Source organism: Haliotis asinina, chromosome 15 (genome assembly GCF_037392515.1).
Source record: "Haliotis asinina isolate JCU_RB_2024 chromosome 15, JCU_Hal_asi_v2, whole genome shotgun sequence".
NCBI lineage: Eukaryota > Metazoa > Mollusca > Gastropoda > Lepetellida > Haliotidae > Haliotis > Haliotis asinina.
Window position 1 is genome coordinate 40,830,353 of NC_090294.1, and position 19,024 is coordinate 40,849,376.

General features: G+C 39.5%; 1 protein-coding gene across 1 annotated transcript; it reads right to left on the reverse strand.

Moving 5' to 3' along the window:
- Positions 1 to 553: 553 nt before the first annotated feature.
- On the reverse strand, positions 554 to 18,098 carry LOC137265766 (spore coat protein SP96-like). The gene is made up of 6 exons (XM_067801215.1): positions 18,047 to 18,098; positions 15,609 to 15,789; positions 14,053 to 14,279; positions 8,386 to 8,637; positions 2,906 to 3,460; positions 554 to 2,124 (listed from the first exon to the last, which is right to left on the reverse strand). The coding sequence occupies exons 1-6, from the start codon at positions 18,096 to 18,098 to the stop codon at positions 1,799 to 1,801; spliced, it is 1,593 nt and encodes a 530-aa protein (XP_067657316.1). The 3' UTR covers positions 554 to 1,798.
- Positions 18,099 to 19,024: the final 926 nt, after the last annotated feature.

Below are 19,024 nucleotides of genomic sequence, written 5' to 3' on the forward strand. Positions count from 1 at the left end.
GGCAATTTAAGAATTGTCTGATTTTTATGACTGACTGCAACATAAATACATGTATTTGGTTATTAATTTATTTAATTTATTTATACCAGCTTATGTGTCTCACTTCCTTTGCTTTAGCTCACAGATGTAAGATCTAACTAAGGTTTTATGATCGGAGTACTAAGTGTGAAGTGACTTGTTGAACGCTGGCCTAGTAGCAGAATCGACCTTTGTGGTGCCAGAAATGAAAGTATGACTAGAAGAATATTGCCCAGTAGAACATCGAGACGTGAATGGTCTCACCATTTGTTCTTGTTGCAGTAATATGTCATGAACTAAATGCATTCCACGTGTTTCCTCTTAGTACATAGTAAGTGTTTTCGAGGCTAAAGGCATTGAGTTCTTAATAACTTCATTCTGTACCACCTTATTGTTTCTTGATCGAAATGGAAATCTGTGGTTAGAGCGTCATCACGCTGTAGACCAGAGTGTTGAATCCCTGTATGGGTACAATATGTGACTCGTGAACCCAGTACTGCGTATTCAAGAAAGACAACATGCAAAAAGACGTGTACAGTTTAATACTTTGTTGAATTTACATTTTGAAGAAAGCGCATCAAACATATTTCCATGATGTCGTTTCTTGTCGAACTGGTTTGAATCGTAGGTTGTGCGTGAGATATTCGTAAAGAGCGCATCAGGGGACATAACTCTATGGCGTTCGCTTGAAATAGTGTTAGGTCGGTAGAGGGCAAGAGAGTCTGTTTAAAGAAAGATGCGGTATTTCATTAATTTAACTTTTGAAATCAGTATTGTACTCTAAGGACGTGAATTGCTGGAATAAATTATCTGGTAGCTTCCATGAGGACTGACAGTATTTTTTAGAGGATCTTTTCTATTTCGAGTAGCGCTGTATGGTATCTCGTGCCTTTAAGTATCGTTATTGAGAAAGAAAACATTTTGACGGTGTAAACTAAAGACGGCTTTCGGTAATCACAGTCGTAGTTTTTTGTGTGTGAAATATGTCCTCAGTCAGAAATAAACATTCTTATTCATAAATTCTCGTCAAGACTCAGTTCTTATAGTCTGTCAATGCAAATTTTGTAACCCAAACAGCTTCCAAATAACCCCACGTGACCAAATGCCATTAACGTACATATCCATGATCCCCTTTGACGTAATAATGAAAAAAATGGTTTAAAATGTTTGTCATTTTGGGGGGAAAAGTTACGTAAGTAAATATCATTAAAATTTCTTTTTGTTTTTGTATCAACAGATAAACGACAACAAACGTAACAGCTTACGGGTTAATTCAGAGAGCAGATCTGACTAACTGTATATTATTCATATTCCAATCATACATTCACGCGATGGTTTTCACGCCTGTGCAGCCTAAATTTACCTATGCGCATACATACATTCGAATCATTAATTCATATCAATCGTTGTCCTGTTTATGACAAAAACTACGGTTTGTATTTGCTGATGGAAGCAAGTTGTCAATTTAAATTCACAGAGGACGCATCTGGTGTTCTCTCGGACGTTGCGCTCAGTTATTCTTGGAGAAAAGGAATGAACAATCTGTGGAGAATATGGCATCAAATATGTACATAAATGACATTGAGCAAATAGTAGTAAGCAAGATGAAATGAATCTCTCAAAGCCAGGATTTGACAAAATGATCAACCGGAACTAATGTCGTGATCAGACATTGTGGCCAGGGAATCCATAATTCATACCACATATCTTGTTATTCGCAAACCAAATTCATACCGATTCATTTATAAACATGCCAATTATACTAATAGCTATGGAACTGTCATAGGTCCTTGGCGAGGGTGAAGGTTTTGAATTTATTTCCACGAGGCATTTTGAACGCTCGATGCAGCAATGAAACAAATCTGTCCAAATCTAGCAGAATGAGAGATCCAAACACTAGCACTAGAATTCCGATCCCCGATGCCCCGAGGGTTCCTGCAGAAGGCCGGTCATCCCGTGCCGAAGTCTTGGCTCGTCGGTAAGACGACAGCATTTTTCTGTTCAGGATCAGTGCCCTCATCAACGCCTGCCACTCGAGACTGTTCGGTCCTGCAATGGCCACGCAGATTGCAGCACACGTGCTGTTGTCAGGTCGTGGAGTTGAACCTGTACGGGGCAGACTTAAACTGTGAGTGTGCTACATTAAGTGATAGGTATTTTTTTTATTTTTATTTTTCGTGTTGTTATTTAAAGCCACATTGACCAATATTCCAGCTAGATATAGTTGCGATTTATCATCAGCAAGCCAATATTAATAGACAACTTCAGTGAGTGAGTGAGTCTAGTTTTACGCCGCACTAATATTCAAACTATATGGCGGCGGTCTGTAAATAATCGAGTCTGGACCCGACAATCCTGTGATCAATAGCATGAACATCCATCTGCGCAATTGGGAACCAATGACACGTGTCAAACAAGCAAGCCTGACCACCCGATTCCGTTAGTCGCTTCTTACGACAAGCAGAGTCGCCTTTTATGGCAAGCTTGGGTTGCTGAAGGCTTATTCTACCCAGGACCTTCACTAGCGTTGTTCGTCGTATGAAGTCGTGCTCAGCCTAATGTCATGCACGTCTATGTAGGTGCTTTAGCAATGATCGTACTGATCAAATGTTAACGTGTAGACATGGAGCTGTCGTCTTCATTCCAGGTGTAAGAGGCAACTAACGGAATCGGATGATCAGGCTCGCTGACTTGGTTGACATATGTCATCGTATCCCAATTGCGTACATCGATGCTCATGATGTTGATAAGTAAAGGGTATGGTTCAGACTCGTGTGTATTTACAGGTCACCGCCATATGGGTGGAATATTGCTGACTGTGGCTCTAAACATCAACAAAAAAACAGATATGAGAAACACACGGAAACTTGTATATATCCTGACTTACCACTGTTGCCACATAAAGAGAAGTCCATTTGGGACACCGATGTCACGGTAGTTGTCGCTGAAGTAGGAGATGTCACTGAAGCCGATGTTGATATCGTTGTAGCAGCAGATGTTGTGACAGTAAATGAAACAGTAGTAGACGTAGTTGTAGAGACAGTAGAAGAAATTGGAACCGAAGTCGTTGCAGCAGGTGGAGTATAAATTGCATCTGTTGTAGAAGTTGCAGCAGTTGATGTGGTTGTATCTGGTGCAGACACTGAAGTGGGAGTAGTCGCAATAGACACTGTTGTAAAGGTTAAAGTGGTTGTTGAAGCCGCTGAAGATGAAGACATTGAAGAAGTAGCTTCAGAGGCTGATGTTGAAGTTGTAGTCATCGTTTCAGCAGAAATGCTAGCAACCGGTGTGGTAGTAGTTGATGGAGAGATTGAAGCAGGGGCAGTTGAAGCAGTAATTGGTGTAGAAGTGGTTGTGGAAGAAAACGATGTAGTTGTGCATTTGTTTTCAGCAAGGTTCTCTTTGTTTTCAGCAACAGCTGGATAATCCTGTGTGTAATTACCTTAAAAACCAAACAAAAAACATTTCCTATTTTTCTTGAACGACATGGCATTCAGCAGATGAAGCATGAGGACTATCTGCATCAGTTGGAACACCACCAATCTCACAGACAGGAACATGGCTGATTTCAAACATGGCTGATTTACTATCACTTGCTCAATTAATTTTCATGAATTAACCCGGCCCAGCTATTGTACATTATCCCTTGTGTCCAGCACCTCACTACTGGCTTCCAAACAGTACCTTATCGCGTATGTAAACACATATGCACATATCTCCTTACTGGCTGCCAGTCAACATCCTTACAACATCATGTACAAACTTGTACATTCTATACTGGCTTCTATGCCTACATAATCCTGTATACCATCTGTTATAGTATTCTTCCATTGTACAAACAACCCATTTTCATCTCACCCCTCATCTATTTCAAAACATCTCATGTATACATATCACCCAAAATTACTTCTCATGTATCATGACCCGTGAAGGTCCCGGGGTAGAATAGGCCCTCAGCAACCCATACTTTCCATAGAAGGCAACTATGCTTGTCGTAAGAGGCGACTAACGGGATCGGGTGGTCAGGCTCGCTGACTTGGTTGACATGAGACTATGTCGAAACGTCGCCTATACAGAATATGGAAGATGTATATCCATAAAATTACTCCTCATCATTCACCCTCATCTGCACCTTTCGCCAAGAAAATATTTTCAAGAAAATAGAAAACATGTTTGAAATGACTAGAACAGGATACCTTACTTTCTTGTGAATAGTTCATGGTCCAAAGACAGTCAAGCGGCGTTCCTACTGTAAACGTATGAGGCTAAGACGTTAACGTTTGAAACGTTAAAGCATTTTATTCCGTCCTGTTCCAAATATGACCAGTGTGTTCGTGGTTCTAATTTCCATTGATGGAATGACTTCAACATATATTTCAAGGGAAAGGCGACTGTCAGGATGTTTGGTACAGTCAGGATATTGGCGATATTTCTCAGTTTATAGAGCGGTGTCGGGTATTACCGAGCAGGCGACTATTACCGAACAAAGTATCATTTTCGCATTGTTTTCCCAAGTAGCCGATCACGACAGCAACTTTTACGCGCATGCCTTGAAAGTGAAACTTCCTCTTCAGGACGAACTATCGTCTGCTCAAAAAATATCTTTCAAAAGACGCACAGAAGAAAATTAACTAAAAGACCAGCAACGGACATTACATTCTTCACCGTGGTGCATATTATGGTGATGAGAGGGCTAAGCCCACAAGTCTTTTTCAAAACTGGGATACCCCATTCTAAATATAGCACCATGTCAATTTTAGTACATTACGTGGTTCCAAACCACAATGTAAAACATTGTTAGCCATATATGGACTGTACCGTGCAATCACCTCTAACCCTACACTGCATAGCCCTGACGTCCATTACCGAAGAAGCGCCAATGACTCGCTATCGTTTGTGTCGCTTAATTCTTGATAATAAATCAAACAGTAATAATTCCCCCTGTGGTTTATAAACCATCAAAACAAACAAACAAATTAAAAACCCAACAAACAGTATCACCATGCGTGTATATCCATTCACTATTCGTGTTAGAATTTAATTTGTCACTTGTATCCCACGCTTATGTTGCATTGAAAGCGATATATCGGTAGGAAAATTATACTCACATCCTGGCGTAGTGCCTGTTTGTTCAATCCTGTTGTAAAAAACTAATTGTTACTTTGCCCTGCTGAAAAACACGCTGACTGTTTCATCAAGGAATTTCGGAATGGGTTTGATTGTCCAAGCTTCCGCGTACTCCCATGTCAAATATCAATAAATGAGGCAATAAATTCCAAACATTAGTCCACGTAACAACTTACTTTTACATCAGGAACATTGTTGAGGCGTGTGAATAAACAGTTTAAATAATCTACCGTGACCGTTTAGCAATATCAACGGCATTTAATTTCATGACTTTGATGAGAGTGGTTTCCCTTAGACTATGCTTCCTTACTGACATACGGGCACCTTGCACGCCATTTCCATCGGTACCAGTCATTATCGACTGATATCTAAAGAAAAAACTAAAATCAAATGAGTGAAATGTCGACGTTGTTTAATCATTTTCACCCTTGTCCCTGCTGAAATACGTACTTCCATTACTTTCTGTGACCAGTTAATTTTGTCTTCCATGAAATGTACGTCCACATTTCATAAACAAATACATATATACTCGTTTCTAATGTATTTAAGGTAAGGTTTGTTTCAAAAAATAAAATGTGAAAGAATAGGGAGTTTCACCAACGCTGTGGGATCCATCCATGCACCCAAAACAGTTCAGTTTTCTCTTAGTACTAAAAGATGTTTCCATAGGAGAGCGACCAGACATACATCAAATCAATAAAAACAAAGGTTATCAAATAAGGATAACTGATCTACATTTGAGAACTCCACATTGAACACGTAAAACATTAATTATGGCCTGATATATAGATACACACTGTAACACTCCTTCAGCCTCTACATATCCTGGACAAGGTGCATCACGTACAATTGGCCGAAATACAATTCAGGTATCACAGTCGTCAACATCTGCTGCCACTAACAGATTTACTCCTCCATCCTCTACACATCCTGGACATCTTAGTTATCGAGAAGCCCCTACTGCGCATGCGTCTGTGCCCACCGGTCATGATTTGTCAGAGGTGACCCCAGAACAGGATCAGTTGTCCGTGTTTGAATCAATTCTTGGGAAGGACACGGTGAAGTTGTAAAAGACACGGAAAGCCGATGGTTACGACGTACCAGACAATGTATATCAGATGTGGTTGAGCTTGAAACAGACCAGCATATCGCCATTCGGGAGATTTCTCAATGTGCCGAGTGTACCGCAGAGGAAGATGAAACGAGGAGGAAGAACACAGTCACTGCCAAAAGCCATAACTGGAGATGCCTATGGGCAGATTTTGCAGAAGAGAAAAAGAAAAAAAGAGGAGATTGATCAGCTAAAGGTGATGAAACGTACAGAAAGGGAAGAGGAAAGAAGGAAGAAAGAAGAGGACCGGGAACACAAGAAAAGAACTGGGGACGAGAAACGGCGATTCAAGGAAGCGGAGAAAGAAAGAAGACGAACTGAAAGACAAATGCGTGACACCAGCGACGATGAGGACTTCTCTCTAAATGATACAACTGATGTCGGGATGACTCCCGTCGGACAAACCTCTAAATGTTATAAGTGCAAAGTAGCATATGACAACAGGCCCTTAGCATGGATTTCCTGTGAAAAATGTGTTTCATCTCAACTGCACTGATGTACCTGTTGATGATCTCACACAAGTAGAAATAATGGACTTTCCGTTTGAATGTTTTTTTCTGCTGAAGTTTTGAATACTGAATGTTTAGCTTCAAATTGCGGCATTGTGAACAAAAATGTATGAATATCTCCTTTGTATATAGGCCTAATGTATATATTATCAAATTACTGATTACACGTAAATGGAATCACCTGTGTCTTAATGGTTAACATGTTACCCGTTACTTGGCTAAACTGATCATACATCTTTAAGGAAATTCGATGTGGTCTGGTTTATAGTTTGTAGTTATAGCTTTCATATTGCTCTTTCACATGTTTCACGTTTCAGTAAAGTGTATCGATCAATGTCTGTCAAGTACTTTTAATCAGGTAAGATCAATACTCAAAGGATGTTGGTATTTGTAAATAACTGGTGATAACTGGCCACATGTTACGCAGTATTACCAATTCCCATCAACCTATACCTGTCATAAAAACTCACTTCTTGATCTTGTCCACCACCACCAGTAGCTGAAGTGACGACGTAAATCCTGCTGAGGTATGTGCAGGGAGCTGAGGTACCGTAAGTCCCCACATTCGCCAGGGAGGTGGTCTGAGCTTTGGTCGTTTATTATGAATAGGTGATGACGACTTTGTTCCACAAAGAACAAGAAAATCCCCCCCCCCCCCCCCCCCCCGCTCCACCATACGCACATATGAAAGAGTTGTTACCTGGTACATAAATGTTCAGCACCACATTTGATAAGTAACTTTTTAGTCACATGAAGTGTTTTTGGCACATACTGATATGGCGTAAACTGCGCACATAACTACATATGCGTAAATCTACCCGTATAAGTTATTTCATATCATGCGTTCATGACAGTGTTTGAATGGAACACATGTGACATGTTTGACTTAAAGTTACATGAGAATAGTATCATCATCATGATTAACTGGATGTTGGGGTCACGTATCAAACAATAACATATCTCACCTTCTAATCAACGAAACGTATGCCCTAATATAAATATATGCGTTATGCTGACATTATTACACAACACTGTTATAGGGTGTGGAACTAGTGTGTCAGTGTATAGAGTGAAGACACTTTGGAATATCAAGGTAATAATACAACTCCATAAACAGTACGCTGTCTTGTTATTTTTCATTTTTCGTAAAATTTCTGTGTGATGAGTGTTCGGAAAAGCCCGACGTCATTGTTCGGCAGAGCCGACAAGACTGCAGAATCTGACAATTAGATCGCGTCAAATATTTGCCTGAAACAGGTTTACTGGGTGGGATTAACTCGTCTTCACACGTGACTATGAGGCATATTGGATAGTTCGTTGTGTGTGTTAATTATTGTTAGGTGTGATGAAACAGGGAAGGAGTTAGGAGGAATGTGCTCTTAGCTGTTCGGTAATTCCCGACGCCGCTCTATATGGTTTTAAAAATAGAATAACTGATTGTGATAAACAGCATATACTTGATAACATAACACTAAAGTCAATCGTCTCATTGATGAACTTTTTAAGAAATTGAATCACTTTCGGGGCAGGGAGGGGGGGGGGGGACGGGGGGCGTGTTCAAATATTACCTAACTGAACAATATGTGTGCCATCTAACGACAAATACATGTGTTAACTAACCATCATAGCATCGCTTCACAAGGGTGTCGTAGCCAGGGGTATCAGTCATGGCGGGCAAACTGATGACGAATATACTCTCTGCGATGTAGATGCTGCACACTCTGCCGTCGTGTGATACTGCAACACATTCTGCCGCTCCTGCCGTTGCTTTCAAACACATTGCTTTACATTCCCGTAAGGTCGCCGTTGCTGACTTTAGCAGGTTGAGATTGGATATCTTCTTCTTGACGTACTCCTCGAACCAACACTGCGCTGTAATAGAGAAAGGTAGGACACTGCCTTAAACAGCAGTATTTACTTGTATCACGAGGCAGTGATATTCATTATGTAACAATAGAGAAAGGTAGGACACTGTATTAACCAGCAGTATTAACTTGTATTGTGGCAGGTATGAAGTCATGTAAGATTTCGTTCATTTGAAGTTGTCATTGTCAATAGTTTTAACTCAAGTAGTATCCTTTTAAGTGTTAGACTATGGTTATTTTTAGATCTTGCCTAGTCCATTGCAGGTATAAGGGGTGTCAAGAGATTGTGTCATCGGTTGTGTTGTGCCCTTTGAGTTTGTTTGACCCTTGTGTCGATTGGTTCTTTTAAAAACACAAAATACTACTTGCATGTCAGCCATTACACGTCATTTCAGTCCGACCGCATTCCAGAGCAACAGGCACAACAATATCTCAGATCTAAGGTAGGACCAATGTTTCATGTATTGTATATATGTGTTGCACCAAATAACAATGCTATTAGTATCAGTTATATGTTCTTGATGGTAATAAAACTAGTTAAAGTATATTGGTGCAATTGTAAATATTATGCACAGGCATTTCTTGTAAGTAGACTACCATGCAGTATTATTTACAAATAAGGCCACTGCTTATAGATGTGTTGAAATGTGTATTTGTTGATATTGCACCGAATCATTTATGCATCGGTTATTCTGTATGCCGTAGTTCAGTGACTTAACTGAGAGTGTACTGAAGTTGTAAATTGATTGAATGACCTTGCAAATGATGAATTCACATAGTCTGTGTAGATCCCCCACGTATATTCATGTTATTATTCTTACACTTATACCGGTCGTGTATTTTGTATATATACATATTTAGAATATTGAGACTTTGGTTTGCTTGTCCCCGTAGCAGCCGTCTATTCATCTTGGGAGACGTGGCTTTCGTACACCCCAGTGTCGCGCACAGGGTATGAATAATATTATTGTGTCATATGTATGAAGTATCTATGTTCATCACATAGCTGATAGATTTGGGCTAATGTGCTTAACCAGTTCACTACATCTGTGTGTACGTTGGTACGACGTATTTGAAACGTTTTTATAGTGCCGAGGAGTTATCGTTCTTGGCGATTCAGTCATCGTGTTAATGGCAATATAACTATTACCGCATTACTGAATGTGCGTCTGTTCGTAGTGTTTTCATATTAGATTTATCTCTTATATGTTAGAAATGATATGCGAGATGGAATGATTGTGTATAATTATTTATATGTATATGTTTATCCTGAATTTGGTACTTATTCTCCAAACATGTGTTTCAGGGTGTCTGTCAATAAAGATATAGATCCCACAACCCGTAATCAGTGTCTGGTCGTCACTATAGCCATTCACATCCCGGTTACAGTATCACGACCCAGTGATATTCATTATGTAACAATAGAGAAAGGTAGGACACTGTATTAAACAGCAGTATTTACTTGTATCACGAGGCAGTGATATTCATTATGTAGCAATAGAGAAAGGTAGGACACTGCCTTAAACAGCAGTATTTACTTGTATCATGAGGCAGTGATATTCATTATGTAACAACAGAGGAAGGTAGGACACTGCCTTAAATAGCAGTATTTACTTGTATCACGAGGCAGTGATATTCATTATGTAACAATAGAGAAAGGCAGGACACTGGCTTAAACAGCAGTATTTACTTGTATCATGAGGCAGTGATATTCATTATGCAACAATTGGCAAGGTGTATTACCCTATATGTAGTATTTAGAGAGAGAAACTAGTACTGTGTGTTATATTTCGACTTCTGTAATATTTAAGCAAAGTTCTGAAATGTACTACAACCCTATGATGGAGGGAACGTAAAGATATAGATATCTATAGGGTATATAAAGGGAGGTAACTCTTTCCTCTCATGTCATGTTATATCTCAAGAAAGATTATACTACACCAGCTCAGATTCCGTAGTTTAGAATCTGCCTTTATTAAACTGTGACAGCTGTGATTGGAGGGTTTTGTGTAAGATGTTTGTACTTGAATGTAAAATCAGCCAGTAATTGAAACGGACCATTTTTTTAAAAAAAACCTATAGTGTTTTTATACAGAACGGCGTATGCTAAATGAGTGCAGGTACAGTGAGATACTTTAAAGAAGGTGATGTTTTGTCACACCTAGTTTCTTTACGGATGGTTCCTCGGTTGACGTTTTACTTTCGACTTGGGAATCAAGAATAACAGTTCATATTCGTCTCTCAGAATCCTTGTAATATACCGAGACACTGAAGCATCAGTATCGAAGTGACGAAAGCAAGGAAGGATGGATGGAGAAAACTGAGAATTGCTCGAAGCATAAACTTTGCTTTACAAAAGACATCGTGAAAAAGTAGATGACTGTGGACAAATCTGGATAAGACGAATAGATATCTTTCACCCAACAAGGTTTCCCGACGCATCTATGTCTTATCAACCTTAGAGAAAACAACTAAGACGATCGTTCTGACAATTTTCCTCCTGATTTCTGAAGGAATATCTGCATAATGTGTATGTTTTTGTTGTTTACATTTTACATCTGCTTAAGTGCAATAGTTCGTGTCTCTTTATCACGATTTGTATGTTGTTTAACGCCACATTCAGCAATATTCCAACCATATGACTGCGGTCTGTAAATAATAGAGCCTGGCTCAGGGAAACCAGTGTCTACATTATTGGCATCGATCTACGCATTTGGGATACGATGACATGTGTCTAGCGATAGTACCAGTGATGGTGATGATGATAATGAGCCTGAATCAGAGAATCCAGTGACCTTCACTGTGAACACCTATTTACGCAGTACGGATGTAGGGACATGTGTCAACCAAGTCAGTCAACCCGACGGCACTATATCAACATGGGCATCTTCCATATCTCCAGGGTATACGTTCCGATAAATCTCCACTGTAGCCTGGATGCATCTACCGCGTGGCCTGATGAATTTATTACCTCCCTTGGCTGGTCTTCTATTCAATCAGGTGTCTACGCTTGAGCGAACCAACCACAATTTATTTTCGCTTTTTAAAGGGGAACTGATCATGATGCGGTGCGCAAATGTTTCTCGCCAACAGTATAATTACGAAACCAAGCAGCAAATTGGTCAGCACCCGCTCCCTCGCCCGTGACTGACAAATGGACTGGGCTCCTGTGCACATTAGCAGAATTTCTTCACCCTAAATGTGAGGAGGCCGGATGCCCATCACATGCCGTTATCTAAAAATATCCATGGTGTTCCTTATGTGACTGTAACAAAATATCCCAGCAGCGTAGTTATTTTTTTCTGATGCCTGGATGGTATAGTGACTGATCCAATTTGTTCCTATATCTGTGTTTTTCACCTCGATATTTAATCATGTCATGTGAAAATATGATGTCTCAGTACATACACGTAGCAAGCCATTTGTTTCATATAAGTCCGGAAGATTGTAAAGCTTTATTTTCACATAGTTTTGAGGGGTGGCCCTGCTGTCATAGCATACACCATACGTAAATTTTGGTAGCTACGACCCTGGTTTATTAGCTATGATAATAAAAAACACACTCAGCTGATTTATCTGAATTCGTAAACTAATAACGACTTTGCCATTGGTAGAGAAATCTGAAAAATTTCTTACGTAAAAAAACTGATTCTACTCGTTTACCCAAGAACACAAAGATTACATCTTCCTTGCTGTAGTGAGTGAGTGAGTTTAGTTTTACGCCGCACTCAGCAATATTCCAGCTATATGGCGGCGGTCTGTAAATAATCGAGTCTGGACCAGACAATCCAGTGATCAGCAACATGAGCATCGATCTGCGCAATTGGGAACCGATGACATGTGTCAACCAAGTCAGCGAGTCTGACCACCCGATCCCGTTAGTCGCCTCTTACGACAAGCATAGTCGCCTTTTATGGCAAGCATGGGTTGCTGAAGGCCTATTCTACTCCTTGCTGTAACTCGCGTTTGATGGTGTAAACATACACGTCTTATTTGTCATCATTCACTTGATGGTCAGTTTATGAATTTATAACGGGTATAAATAGTGGTTAGACCACAAAAACAAACATCGATCAAAGGATTAACCGATAATACACTGATTGATTAATTACCTCCACAGCGGATTTGTTAAAAAGGCAGTGTTTATGAGTGTAGATTTACGTAATCTATACTGAATACACCCTGTCGTATAGTACGACTGTAAAAACAATATCCTTCATACAAAGAATTAACCGCCACTACCTTGATTGATTGATTGTTGCTCATTATTGGCTAACTAATGGCGGACATCCTACTGTTAGTTTCCAGGTGTGCTGTCCTGGGTTACCAGTGAGATTATGTATACACCAGTGTGAAAATTTCTCAAACGATGTGTCACTTTTTCGCATATTAGACTGTTGAAAGACACAAGACACAGAGCAGGATTATGTACCAGCTGCAGATGTATGGAATATCGTTCTTTTATGTGGATATTGATGGATACATTCCTGAACAAGGTAATAGCCTGACATTGTTGCCATAGCTTTCGTGTGTCTTAAATTTAATATTTGCATTTTGTTTTAATGTATTTGTTGTAGCATTCAGCAGAATCTGTATTACAGAAAACATACGCTAGGTCGAGAATAGGATGTGTGTGAAATATGATTCACGTTGGCAATCTATTCAATGTTTAGATATTAAAATCATGTTAGAAATTCACGGTAAGTATAAGCAGACCGTGTGGGTTTTCTTACTAACTTTCCAATTGCATACAAATGTGACTAATTAGGTTTATAAGACAAAATATAAAGACCTACACTGACTTCGTTATTTTTCAGTCCTAACGTTTTTGGGATTTTTTATATCACTGGCAGATGAGGAAACTTCAAGGTGTTTGATTTGTTTTCATAATAACGAAGTAAAATGACTTCATCTTTGTTGATCAGTCTACACATAAACTATCAACTGAGCATATGGGAAGCGCGACAGAGATCACGAACCAGTCACGAATTCTGGGATATCATGCGGGTACTCACGGGAGAAAAACAATAACAAAAGAAACCACCAGTCCACGGAAATTGCTCCGCACCAGTGCCCCTTTAAAATTGTCTACCCGATTAAACTTGGCAACACAAATGATGCAGATATATTCTGAAGGGGATAGAAGGAGATTTTACTTTTAGAAATATTGCATCTGTCCATATGTCTGTTGATTTCCCTCAAATCTGAGTCAGAGTGCAAACAAACATTCGCTGCTGCAACCGCAAAGTTCTGCTTAGCTGATTGGTTACTGTGACAATGCGGAGTCAGAAAAGGGGGGTAATAAAATTATTGGGTCTAGTGGAGATTTATCGGAACGTATAACCAGGTGAATTCGAGGATGTAACATGGGGACTTCTGTAAGACTTAAAGATATAGATTACAACTGGATATCCTAACAAACCTGTGTTTTCCTGGCAAATAACCGCTAGAGTTGAAGGACAAGTTCTTGTTTTGAACACCCCATCCTTCGTGGTTCTCACACAGTTCTCTGTTCCTTTTCCATCAGGTTCAACGTTGACCATCCAAGGGGCATACGTCCCGAGAGGTGCGCAGTCGTACTGCCAATAGTGTGCAAACTCAGGCCCTGTAGGGTCGTTGTCATATAGTCCTAACCACATATCAGCTATTCTGAAGGAAAGAATAAACAGTCTGGAAATCATTTATCGAAGAATCGCTTATACACACACACACACACATCTTTCTCTCTCTCTCTCTCTGTATGGTCACAACTCAATAACAGCCGTGTAAAGTTAAATTTAGGAAACGTTATGCTGTTGGTTCCTGACAACGCTATAACAACGTTTCTTACATACTGCCATAATAAAGTTTTCTGTAAAACATTTCACTTTGAGATTCCTACAGCTTCAGAAAACAACCATAACAACATCCGACTTGTATATTAAACACTGATGTCAGTTTCTGCCTTGTTTCGTTTGTACTGTTGTACTGTACTGGGAAAACTATTCAACTATTGGCGTCAAACAGAACGTTAGGCAACGCAAAATACGGTAGTATTAACGTAACCTTTCGGTGAAGAAATGACGTATTACAACGTCAGTTCACATCATTGTGACAACGTAAAGTGAGTCCACAGAATAACGTTGTGACAACGTAAAGTGAGTCCACAGAATAACGTTGTGACAACGTAAAGTGAGTCCACAGAATAACGTTGTGACAACGTAAAAGGGAGTCCACAGAATAACGTTGTGACAACGTAAACGGGAGTCCGCAGAATAACGTTGTGACAACGTAAAGGGAGTCCATATAATACTTTTGTGACAACTTAAAGGAAGTTCACAGAATAGCGTTGTCACAACGTAAAGGGGAGTCCACAGAATAACGTTGTGACAACGTAAATGTCAGTTCTCAGAATAACGTTTTGACAAGCTGAGTGAGAGTCCACAGAATAGTGTTGTGACAACGGTAATGGGAGTTCACAGAGTAACGTTGTGACAACGGTAATAGGAGTTCACAGAGTAACGTTGTGACAACGGTAATGGGAGTTCACAGAGTAACGTTGTGACAATGTGAAATTCCTACCTGGGATGCAATTGGTTTGGTCGCTATAAACGGACAGATATTTGTTGTTTTATGGCATTCAGTCAATATGAATTCAAGTTTTGAACGTGGAACTTAATGGATACATGTGTTTATAGGTTTACTAAGTAGTTGCTACTCTGTACAAAACTGCTAAGTGTTCTTCTGTGAAGTTATGGTTCGTCTTAATATCAACGATTTGAATTGATGACAATCAGTGTTGTTATTTACTCTGTCCCTGTCTTCAACACCCGCGCTCGATTCCCCACATGGGTACAATGTGTGAAGCCCATTTCTGGCGTCACCCGCCGTGATACTGCTGGAATACTGCTAAACTCACTTACGCATGCATAACATACGCCCCAGTCTGTTCATTATAAATATATAACAACAACAAAAAACAACACTGAACGTAATTACAATTTCCCGTCGCTGATCCAAGGCTGCAACACCTTCTTAAAGCCTTTCATCTCAGCGTCTGAATCAATCTTGAGCATCCCCATGTTGGATGTTATACAAACATTACGTGCTTCATTCCAGCTGTGAAGATTTCTGAACAGCGTGTATTTTCTTCCAGTCGTTGTCACAGCCATCGAGAGACCTGAAATGGGATATTCCGGATCATATTACTTAGACACATCGCAGGTTATGGTACCACTTGACGGTATGCAAGAAGAAAATGCCCGTTTGTTTGCAATATTTAAGCTACGTGATGAAAACATTCGTTTGTTGTCTATCGCTGCACTCAACAATAGTCTAGCTATACGGCTGCGGTCTGGAAATAATTAAACATGCAACAGACAGTAACCAACACCACGAACATCACTCTGCGCTATTGCGACACGATTACATGGATCAACCAAGTCAGTGATGAGGTGGAGGAGCCAAGTAGTTAAAGCGTTTGCTCATCACGCCGAAGACCCGGGTTCGATTCCCCACATTGGTATAATGTGTGAAGCCCATGTTCTGGTGTCCTCAGCCGTGATATTGCTGGAATATTGCTAAAAGCTAAAACTCAACTCATTCACGCTTACAACAAGTGTGGATTGCTGAAGACCAATTTTAGCCAAGTTTTAGTGCACAGGGCAAATATTCCAATTTCACAAAACGGACCAACGTTTACCAAAGCTTCTTATTCAGACTGAAGTTTCCTTGAATGCACATGATCAATTATGCTTTTCTATCACACAACAGATACAACATATGGGTACATCGGATATGTGACATAGTTACAAGATACTGATTTCTCATGAATCTTAAGTGATCGTGAGTGAGTTTAGCTTTATACCTCCATTAGCAATATTCCAGCAACATCAAATCGGGGGACACCGGAAATGGGCTTCACTCGCTGTTCCCATGTGGGGAATCGAATCCAGGCCTTCGGCGTGACGAGAGAACGTTTGAGCCACAAGACTACCGCACAACCCCAAATGTTATTATACGAATGCAATGAAGTCGTGTATCGCAGCGGAATGGTATTAGGAATATTGGAGCTTACTAATAATCAACATAAGCGTCAACCACAACACACGTATTGTGCCCATGCATTGTGTCTATACATTGTGTCCATACACTGTGCCCATGCATTGTGTCAATATATTATTACACGATGCCATTTAGAAAGTGGTCAAATGCAACATATGTCATAAAGTGAAATCCCAAATATGACATATGTTGTCAATATATTGTTTGCCGAAACTATGACCTATGAGCTCACTAGTGTAGGAGACTACTCCTGGGAGACTTGCATATTAAACAAATATTTACGTGAACTTTCAGTCTTATATTTGTGTTTTATCATGATGTGCGTTAAGTCTTTACAGTTTGTAAAATAGAAACAGTCAACGCACCATTTAAACAGTCTGAAGGAAAACATTGGATGTATGCATAACGTGATCTCGCCTACAGTAGTTGTTGACAGTTGTTAGTAGTTGCGATGACAATATTTGCAGAGGTATGTCTAATACGTGAGTTGAATGGTTAAACTTCAAAGGTGAAGTTTGATAATATTCCGGGTGGAAAGATCTGGTTCTGGGCTGTTACAAAGGTATATGACAGCAGCTTTATGGAGTCTAAAAAAGATAAATCAATTCCTCAAATGATATTCGTTTTAGAAAATAATGTGTATTATTATTAGGAAAAGAAATTGTGAAACCGAATTCCAATATCACAAGCTGTAAATACATATGTTTTTTAAATATACGGTTGAAAGACTTGAGATCACATAAAATCACATTCTTGCGTACAGAACCTACAAACAATAAGTTACCATCAAACGAACGCAATGCCCTTGAAGATCCGGGCCAGAATGGGTCTTCAACTTATGCTTGCCACAAAAGGTGACTATGCTTGCCGTAAGAGGTCATTAACGGGCTCGCTGACTTGAATGTACATTTTCTGTTGAAAATATCTTTATTTCTCCTTTATATTTTTTATAGATAATAATATAAATAATAGTCTTCCTGAACAGCTCTCTCTCTCAATCATTCCTTTCACCAAACCCAAGCTCCCTCCGACATTCCGTGCTATAACTGTTTTCAAGCAGTCTGTTGTTCATGCCAATATTTCTGTTCTTTTTGTTGTTCGACGCCTCACTACATGACGGCATTTTGTAAGTAATCGGGTCTGGACCAGACAATCCAGTGATCAGCAGCATGAGCATCGATCTGTGATTCGACGGTATGTGTCAACCAAAGCAACCAGCAGCCTCCGCCCGTTCCCGTTAGTCTCCCCTTGCTGAAGGTCAGTTCTAACCAGGATCTTCACAGGCTTAAGATGCCAACAGGTGGACCGGGCTGTTAGTGTGGAATTAGAGGAATACTGCTAAATGATACAACAAAGACAATAAAAGGACTTACCATGATAACTTAAAACCACAGTCAGTCCGAGCAGATACGTGTGTAACAGCATGGTAAGGGGTCACTGTAATCAAGCAACAGTAACAGAATATTGCTCACAGAGTATACGTATCTTCCTGGTAGTTTTTGGACTGGTAGTTCCTCGTAGTTCTTGAAAGAAAGATACAGTGCAAGAAATATATGTGTGTGACTTTGGATTTTAAAGGAACAAAACTGCTACAGTAAAAGATAACTTTTAAGATAATTTTTTAAATCTTTTTTCATCCTTAGCACATTTACATAACAGTTGCATGATTATTTTTGCCAAATCCCTTGTGAGAGAGTGGCCACAATGCTGAGAGTTTCTGGACTTTTGTGAGTCCAGAATTAAATTGTGACGTGTTTAAAGTATTTCTGTTTCTATATCAAAGAAAGACACATGATTGTGGTATAAGCGAAATAAATAACTTGACTTTGCTAATTATTATAGAAATGGTTTCTCTGCTTATGATAAAGAAAGTATAAAATTCGTTCTTGTTGTTTTGTTTAATAAAAACATGAAGAGACGACAGCGGCGCTTTGTTAAAGAAGCAAATCCTGAAATTGCATATATTCTTACATCTGGAATGAATATTGCAATCACTTATGGTATTTTTGCATGTTTTCAGAAATGAGGGATATTGATTAGAACAACACCCAGAAATGCACGCATTTGCGCGTATGCACGGGAATATTTAAGCACACAGTTGCTAATTACAAAATGCATGATCCATTCGTATTCATTTGACACCATGGACCTTTTTCATAGACAATCGCAATTGACATTAATTTTGGGTATTGAGTTCATAGACTTTTACAACACTTTTGTCAAAATGGTGTTACGTCGAATCCCAAAATTGAGTTCATAAACTTTTGCAACACTTTTGTCAAAATAGTGTTACGTCGAACCCCAAAATCTAATCATAGAACAATACTTCAGGTCACAATTTGAAAACTATG

Coding starts and splice junctions, on each gene's coding strand:
- LOC137265766 (XM_067801215.1), bottom strand. CDS start 18,098: ATGCTGTTACACACGTATCTGCTCGGACTGACTGTGGTTTTAAGTTAT. Junction 14,280..15,608: donor TGGATCAGCGACGGGAAATT/GTAATTACGTTC, acceptor TCTTTCCTTCAG/AATAGCTGATATGTGGTTAG. Junction 8,638..14,052: donor TATTTGCCAGGAAAACACAG/GTTTGTTAGGAT, acceptor TCTCTATTACAG/CGCAGTGTTGGTTCGAGGAG.